Here is an 8,642-nt window from a genome sequence, read left to right as displayed (position 1 = left end):
TTATCCCAATTTATGCCTTCTAGTAAGGGTCGTATTTTAGGAAAGTTAGCTCTTTTGAAATTCAGTGTCTTTGTATTCCCCTTATGTTTCCTATTTGTGTGATTTATACTGAAGCCAATTGACCTGTGATCGCTGTTACCTAAATTGCCCCGTATTTCCACATCTGTGATCAGGTCTGTATTGTTGGTAATCAGTAGATCCAGTAATGCTTTATTTCTAGTTGGTGAATCTACCATCTGACCCATAAAATTGTCCTGAAAGATGTTTAGGAACTGGCGAGCCTTAGATGAATGTGTGGTTCCCATGTCTGGATATTTAAAATCCCCCATTATGATAACACTTCCCATTGTTTCTGCTAATCAAAATTGTGATAGGAGATCTGTGTCCCCTTCCTCCCTCAGGTTAGAGGGGCCTATAGCATACTCCCAGTGGTCTTTGGTCAACCTACCATTAATGCCCCCAATACTAACCTCTGGAATATGTTCCACGCTGACTAGCTCTACCTCTGGACCCTCTCCCCCGTCGCCTAGTTTAAAAACCCCTCTAACTTTTTGGCCTTAGGTCAAGATCCCTGGTAGAAACCATTAGCCTCTATGCTGATGATATGTTGTTGTATCTGGAAGATGCAGGTCATTCTCTGTCAGCAGCTCTGAATCTTATTGAATGCTTTGGGGCATTCTCTGGCCTCCAAATTAACTTGGATAAGTCCCAGATTCTCCCCCTAGACCGGGGTTCCCCAAACATTGATCAAGCACACCTCCCTTTGATACGAGCAACCAAAATTAAATATGTGGTAATCCAAGTCACTCATTCCCCTGGAAGAAAATACTAGATTGAATGTAGAACTCCTATACAGGTTAATTTAATCCAAAACCCAAATCTAGGCATGTCTTCCCCTTGGGGTCATGGGCCGCATCAATTTGATAAAGATGATCCTGTTGCCCAAGCTCCTATATATTTTATGATACTCCCCAACTTATCTGCCATTTCAGGTATTTAATTAAGAATGGAGTCCATCGTTTTAATTTGTTTGGGGTAATTCCCATCAAAAGCTATCTTGGCAAGCCCTGAAAAACCCCACGGAATTGGGTGGAACTGCCCTACCCGATCTCAATGCCTATTACCTGGCTGCTCATTTGTATAAATATTCTACTTCAACAAGGAAGACAAACGCTCACTTTAGCATGCTCCACAGCTCCTACCCAAGTTACGCACCCCTTTCAGATCCTACTTAGTGACACACGTAATTTAACCAGAATGGGGGGATGCAGGGGATTGGTCCATCACCATTGCAAGATTTGGGCACTGGCAATGTGTCGGCTGAAGGCCTCTCTCATTTACGCCCACACGCCACTATGGGATAATTCCAATCTCCCAGAACTACTCAGCCTGCCGAATGTTGACATCTGGATTAACCGAGGGGTTATATATCTTTATCAGGTAATGAACAGTGCTAGAGTGAAATCATATCAGGATCTTAAATTAATCTTTCACCCACCCAAATCCATGTTCTTTAGCTTTCTCCAGCTCCGCCACGCACTGCAGTCCCAATTTGGAAACTCTACCTCACTTCTTTATACTTAGTGGATGTTCTCCTGGGAGTAGACCTCTATTTGTTACTCCAACCTTATACTACCTTCAGCGTCAGACTTGGCTTGCGGGTTGAAAAACAGTTGGGTGGCGGATTTGCAGGAGCTGGAGGAGGACGAGTGGATGGATGCCCTAGCAACCAGTAAGTTGGTTTCTCCAAGCTATCAAACAGGATTACACACTTGTATACATACTCCACAAATCTTACATGACTTCAGCCCGCCTAGCGAGATACAAAGCTCAATAAGAACCCTTCCTGCCCTAAATGTAGTGACCATAACAGCTCCTTCTACCATCTAATCTGGTATTGTCCAGCCATCCAGAGTTACTGGGAACAACTGATCAAATTCCTATATGACAAAATGGGCTGTCCACTAACCTTCTGCCCCAAGCAATGCATACTGCCCGAGCAAGAACAGGATTAAAACTATCAATTCCTACCGTGTAAAAAAAATGATCTGCAAGCACAGAAACTGCGCAGCGAAATATCATAAAATTTTGGACCACTGGCTAAAACTGGCATCCACGTCCATAGAGCAGCTGAATATTGTTAAAATATTATTCAAATATGTAGGGTTTTTGTGGATGTATATACGTGTTCCTTTTTAAATAGTTGGTAGCTGCATAGAACTGCTCTACTTTTAACCTAGGTATAGCAATGTGCTGTGTGTGATCACTTACGAACCACTGAGGTGTGCTGTAATCTGTATATCATGAATGATTTTTTTTTTTGTAAGGCTGTGCTTTGTCTAACATGGAGCCTATGTTGTGCTCCTATGCTGTGCTCCAAAGCTGTCTGTACGCATCACATTTCTCAGCAATAAAAGTGCCTGGTATTGAAGTGGTGAAAAGAAAAAGGGGAGGAGGATTCAAGCATAATGCATTATTAGACTTGTGGGGGATTGAGGATTACTGTATATCTGTATATAGATGTAGCACCCTGGAGTTTAGGCAAGGTTGCGCCTAAATATACCATGCCACTCAGTGGCTGGGTACCTGGTGGCATTAGATATGAGAGGGGAAATGCAAGGTCAGATTATGGGTATATGGGGCATCTCAGCCAATGGGCAGGTGTTTTCTTGAAACCTTTGGCCTGCTGGGAGAACCTATATATTTGGGTGAAGTCAGGGGATCGGTATTCTGTGCCACCTGGACAGCTGTCTGGGTAGACATGTGTTGTATTGCCAAGGCTGCTAGGCTGGAATTTGAGCCTATCCTCGGCACATTTGGCTGCTAGGCTGTCTGAAGGCCTATCCAGAAGCAAGAGAGCAAGCACAGGGTTGGGACTGCGGCTTGCAGTCCAATCAGAAGCGACGGTTCTGCTGGCCGGAGAATCTGTCGTGGTCGGAGGTAGAGGGAAAGTTATCTCCACTAAAGGCCCAACTGCCTTATTACCAGGGACCACAGTGAGTAGCAGAAGTAAGTACCAGAGCAGTATTCTCACCAGCCAGGGATGGTGAAGAATCAGGAAACTTCAGCGGGTATCAAGCCAGGGATCCAGCCAACGGAGGTGATGGTATACTGCGGCAGGTTGGTGCGGCTTCGCAAATCGCTGTACCAGTGTGGCGGTCCCTTTAATGGCTCTAGCAGGTGGCGCCAGAGCCGATGTGTGTGGCCGCGATGTCCGCCACACACATCGGCTCTGGCACAGATCCCGTTCTGGCTCTGTAAACAAACAGATCCCCATTCTGACAGGGGAGTACAGTGTGATCGTCTGTTCCTAGTGATTAGGAACAGAGATCTCCACTCCTAGTCAATCCACTCCCCCCACAGTTAGAAACACCTCCCTAGGTCACACTTAACCCCTTGCTCGCCCCCTGGTGTTAACCCCTTCCCTGCCAGTGTCATTTGTACAGTAATCAGTGGCTATTTTTAGCTCTGATCACTGTAATAAAGTGAGTACCGGAGCAAAGAGCAGAGATCAGCGCAGGGACGGCATGACAGGGTGGGCCGATGTTGCCGCTTTAAGATAGCAGTGGGTGCTTTAACAGAATGGGAGTGTATTAGGGGCTGGGCGGCGCTCAGACAAAAAAAGAGTTCAGAGGAACAAGGAAGTGACGTCAGTCCATTCGGGGGAGGAAGAGATTCCCACCCACCTGCCCATGTTATGTTTAATAAAAGGATGAGTATAGGGCTGTTTAGGTCATGGCAGATGTTGGGGTCGTTTTAAGAGGCGAGAGAGGTACATGTATGGAACATGTCATACCCAGTGGTTATGGTACTTCCAGGTTACAAGGGCTTAACCTGAAAGGGTTAAATAAAGGGGGTAGGTCACTGTGATGGTTTGGTACCGCCTCTGAGTCAGGGGTGTTTGACTGGGGGCAAAAAGTTCAAAGTTCAAGAAGTTTTCACAGTGACCAGTTGGTTAGGGGTTTTCCCTTACACATGACACAGTTGACCGATTTTGAAATTAATGGTTACATTTATAGATGTTATTTAAATTACTTTATATGTGTTAATAAAAGGCCAACTGGCCATTTACTCCACACCTTTGAGTCGAGTCGTTTCTAAAATGGGGGTTTTGGAGGGTACAGGTTATGGTAAATATACCTGTAGGCAACTGTGCCTAGGTCCTACATATGTCATGTCACTGGTCTCAAAAAGTGTCAAAAGTGTCTGATCTGTCTACCGCAATGTCGCAGTACCGCTAAAAATCGCTGATCACCACCATTACTAGTTAAAAAAAAATTTTTTTAATACAAATGCCATAAATATATCCCCTACTTTGTAGACGCTATAAATTTTGCACAAACGAAACCAATCAATATATGCTTATTGTGATTTTTATTTATTTTTTTACCAAAAATATGTAGAAGAATACATATTATATTTGTTCATAGAGCAAAAAATTAAAACCGCAAAGGTGATCAACAACCACCAAAAGAAAGCTCTATTTGTGGGGAAAAAAAGGACCTCAATTTTGTTTGGGTACAGTGTCATGGAATTAAATATGTACAGTGTCACATAACCGCACAATTGTCAGTTAAATCAACGCAGTGCCGTATCGCACAAAATGCCCTGGTCATTAAGGGGGTAAATCCTTCCAGGTCTGAAGTGGTTAATATATGCAATTTGTACAATTAATTTTTATCTCTTCAATTATTTTTTCCCTATTTAGGGACGTGACTGAGACCTCATGTCTAAGTTTTGCCTAAGGCCTCACAGAGCCTAGAGCCACCTCTGATCCCATGGTACCTTGCTGTTTGCAAATCCGGGATTCCTATGCTGACTTTTCCTGAAATGTCTCCTCTCCTCTGTAATTCAGAAGGCACGCATAGAGAATACATGTCACAGAGTTCATGGAAGTAAATATATAACTTATATAACTATATAATATAACTTCTTCAACGTGTTTAACGAGACACGCACCCGCTTCTTAAGGAAGAAATCAATAAATACACCTCTGTTACAGATGCTGACCAATATACTTAAAAACATAAAGAAACAGCTTGCATGAGGTGACACCAGTGAAAGGAACGGAATACCAGTATCTCAAGAAATTCCCCACAGAGCAAACTGTCTTTCAAATGTCCAGCTGTGAGAACTATTGTCTTTTAAAGGGTTAGATGTCATGTGCGAAAAACTCATGGATCCTCAATAGTGGGTAGACATTTTTGTTGATAAAAAAGGATAGTCAGAGTCCCATCCATCAAATTTAGTAGCAGTCTAGCCATTCTCTTAACATTGGAATAAAGCTTCAGACACAGGTCTGGTCACTGAAACATATTAAAGACATCATATGAGGTGCTAGAGTGGTGTGAACCTAGGCTAACATTTTAAATTCACAACCACCCATACTGGCATTGCATGTCACGGATCAGAGGGTTACTGGGGGAATAAATGAACAAGGGATCTGCATGGTCTATAAGGTATCACTGCCCGTTAATCGTGTTTGGAAGTCAAACAGCATGGACAATTATCACAAGGATCCCAAGCTTCCCCAATGCGGACAATGGTAGTAGCTATAAACACCACATCAAGCACATGCTAATATTTCATCTGCCACCATCCAGAAATTACAGGCTTCTGGGAAACCTTATGCCTGACACCTCTGATCAGTACACTTGGCTCTCAAGTAGACTGGTACACAGGATTTGAAGACCACATACACTGCTCTCGCCATCAGTTACAGGTTAGCTAAACAAGGCAATATTCCTTCTATAGTTAGTACAAACACCCACTCATGATATCTTACCATCAGCCATCAAAAGACACACGCAGGCAAATGTAAATGTTGATCCAGTCTGATGTACTCCGATGGCTGTGTGGTAGCCTGGGTAATTTCCTCATTTCTCCGATGGTTGTTTGGTAACTTAAATGATTTCCCCATTCCTCTGAGATGTCCCAAGCTATTCTGTGAGCTATATTTACACACCCTCTGTCTGACAATGAGATTTGTCAATGCCTAAGAACTTTCACACATTGGTACTAATCTGCATGCAATTGGATTGGCCATCTTGTCCTGTGTCAGCCAACTGCTGCAATACAGAGAACATGGGAGCACCTCCACACAATACAGTCTGATCATAGGTGTGCGCAGCCTATTGCATTAGGGTGTGGACCCCAAAGCTCAAACACACATGAGCACCACCTGCTGTCACTGGGAAGAGGCTTTAGTGGTGGTGGGGGGGGGGGGGGAGGCCAGCTGATTGGGAGCATATTAGGTTACACCCTAAATATGGGTGTAACGTGTTCCTAAAGTTGAACCTAGCCTTTAATATAATGGGGGCATTTACACTGGCCACTGGCACCCCTGACCACTAACCTGGTGCTGCCCCTGGATAATGCAAATGTACATGGGGTGATTAGGGTGTGCACATCTAGCACACCCTGTACCGCACACCTATGAGTCTGATATAAATGAACCACTTGCCAACCGCCCTATACCAGTAGCAGTTTTACTGGCAACAGGGCTGTTGTGCTGCACACGATCACGTATGTATATACGTGATGCTGCACTTTCAGGTATCGTGCACGAGTGCGCAAACCAATCAATATACGCTTATGGGAGCCAAAAATATGTAGCAGAATACACATTGGCCTAAATTGATGAAGAAATTAGATTTTTTTACATTTTGTTTTTATTGAATGTGTTTTATAGCAGAAAGTAAAAAATATTGTTTTGTTTTTTTCAAAACTTTCAGTCTTTGTTTTTTGTTTATAGCACAAAAAAAAAAAAACACACAGAGGTGATAAAATGCCACCAAAAGAAACCTTTATTGTGGATAAAAAATAAGTCCAAATTTCTATTTGGGTACAGTGTTCCACGGCCACGCAATTGTCAGTTAAAGTAACGCAGTGAAATTGCAGAAAATGGCCTAGTCAGGAAGGGGGGTAAATCTTCTGGAGCTGAAGTGGTTAACAACAATTAACAACTGAGCTGATGATACAGCACAACAATCACACAACAGTCCTTTTTAACATGGAGGAACCCTTAATATAACTTTCTAGCCTCAGGGAACCCCTGCTAATAATTTTCATTTGTACAGCTCACATTAATGGTACATTAATAGGACGATAACTGGGAAGTGATCAAGAGGCTTGCTATTGAAGGCACTCCACAGTGGGGATAACCAATGAGGTTATATATATATATATCTCTTCATCAGGTAAAAAACAGTGCTGGAGTTAAATCGTATCAGGATCTTAAATTAACCGCTGACCTTCCCAACCCAATGTTCTTTCGCTTTCTCCAGCTCTGCCATGCACTGCGGTCCCAATTTAGAAACTCTACCCCCGATCTCACTGCTTTACACTTAGTGGACGTTCTCCTGGGAGTAGACTCGAAAAAATTGACCTCCTATTTGTTACTCCAACCTTATACTACCTGAAGCGTCAGACTTGGCTTGCGGGTTGAAAAACAGTTGGGTGGTGGATGTGGGGGAGCTGGAGGGGGAAGAGTGGATGGATGCCCCAGCAGCCAGTAAGTTTGTTTCTCCAAAGCGATCCAACAGGATTACACACTTATATATACTCCACAGATCTTACTTGACTCCAGCCCGCCTAGTGAGATACAAAGCTCAATGGGATCCCTCCTACCCTAAATATAGTGACTAATGCGGCGTACACACGATCAAACAAGCGGGTGGAAAAGTCCGGCAAACTCAAGTCCGCCGGACAATCCCCCCGTGTGTAGCATCCGGCATACTTTTTTGACCCGAAAGTACGGCGGACTTAGAATGTAGTTTTACACTCCAATCTTCCCGCCGGACTCGCATTTCGGCGGACAATCCGGCCGTGTGTATGCCAGTCCGCCGTACTTTTGAAATGAAAGGAAATTTCCCGCCCAGAGAAAAGTCCGCTCATTTCGAGCGGGTCTCCAGGTAGGCGGGGCCCGCGAAGGAGACGTCGCTGGCCCCGCCGCCTGGTATGACATCAACCCATGTGACACCGCCCCTTGTCCCTATACAAGTCGCAGCGCATCCCTGGCAGCTCCAGGAGAAGGAGAAGAAGAAGAAGAAGAACGGAAGGCGGCGGCGGCGGCAACAGAAGACCGGGCCACCGCCTGTAAAAGAGCTATAAGAAGGCGCGGTGGCCCGGCAGAAGAACCGAAGAGGGGGACAAGACCCCCGAAGTCGGAAGAAGAGGCCGCGGCGATGAAGAAGAATGCCGGGTTCCTCCTCTAGTAAAAGAGCTACAAGAAGATAGCGGAGGAGTCCGGCGAGAAGACCCCCGGAGCTGTGCAATAAATTATTTTACCTTGTGTTGTGTTTTTTTTGTACTTTATTTTACAGGTGAATGGGTAGTAATGATACTCATTCACATAGGGTGGGGGGCCGGTATCCGGGGGCCCCCTTATTAAAGGGGGCTCCCGGATTCCGATAAGCCCCCCGCTCGCAGACCCCGACAACCAACGGCCAGGGTTGTCGGGAAGAGGCCCTTCTCCTCATCAACATGGGGACAAGGTGCTTTGGGGTGGGGGGGCCGCACGGCCCCCCCTTCCCCAAGGCACCCCCCATGTTGAGGGCACGCGGCCTGGTACGGCTTAGGAGGGGGGGCGCTCGCTCGCCCCTCCTTTCCTGGCCGGCCGGGTAGCGTGCTCGGACAAGGGT

At 45.1% G+C, this 8,642-nt stretch overlaps 1 protein-coding gene across 1 annotated transcript in view; it reads right to left on the bottom strand.

Annotated features, from left to right (window-relative positions):
- LOC143929907 (membrane-spanning 4-domains subfamily A member 5-like) overlaps positions 1-6,058 on the bottom strand; it is a 142,598-nt gene extending 136,540 nt beyond the window's left edge. The window contains exon 1 of the mRNA XM_077453845.1: positions 5,786-6,058. Coding sequence (XP_077309971.1) covers positions 5,786-5,795 — 10 coding nt within the window. The 5' untranslated portion in view covers positions 5,796-6,058. The remainder of the gene's footprint in view (positions 1-5,785) is intronic.
- Between the last annotated feature and the right edge of the window lie 2,584 nt (positions 6,059-8,642).

Source organism: Lithobates pipiens, unplaced genomic scaffold (genome assembly GCF_037356315.1).
Source record: "Lithobates pipiens isolate NorthernLeopardFrog02 unplaced genomic scaffold, aLitPip1_a1.2 Scaffold_25, whole genome shotgun sequence".
NCBI lineage: Eukaryota > Metazoa > Chordata > Amphibia > Anura > Ranidae > Lithobates > Lithobates pipiens.
Note: the sequence above shows the minus strand (reverse complement) of the source record. Positions and strands in the feature narration are given on the sequence as shown.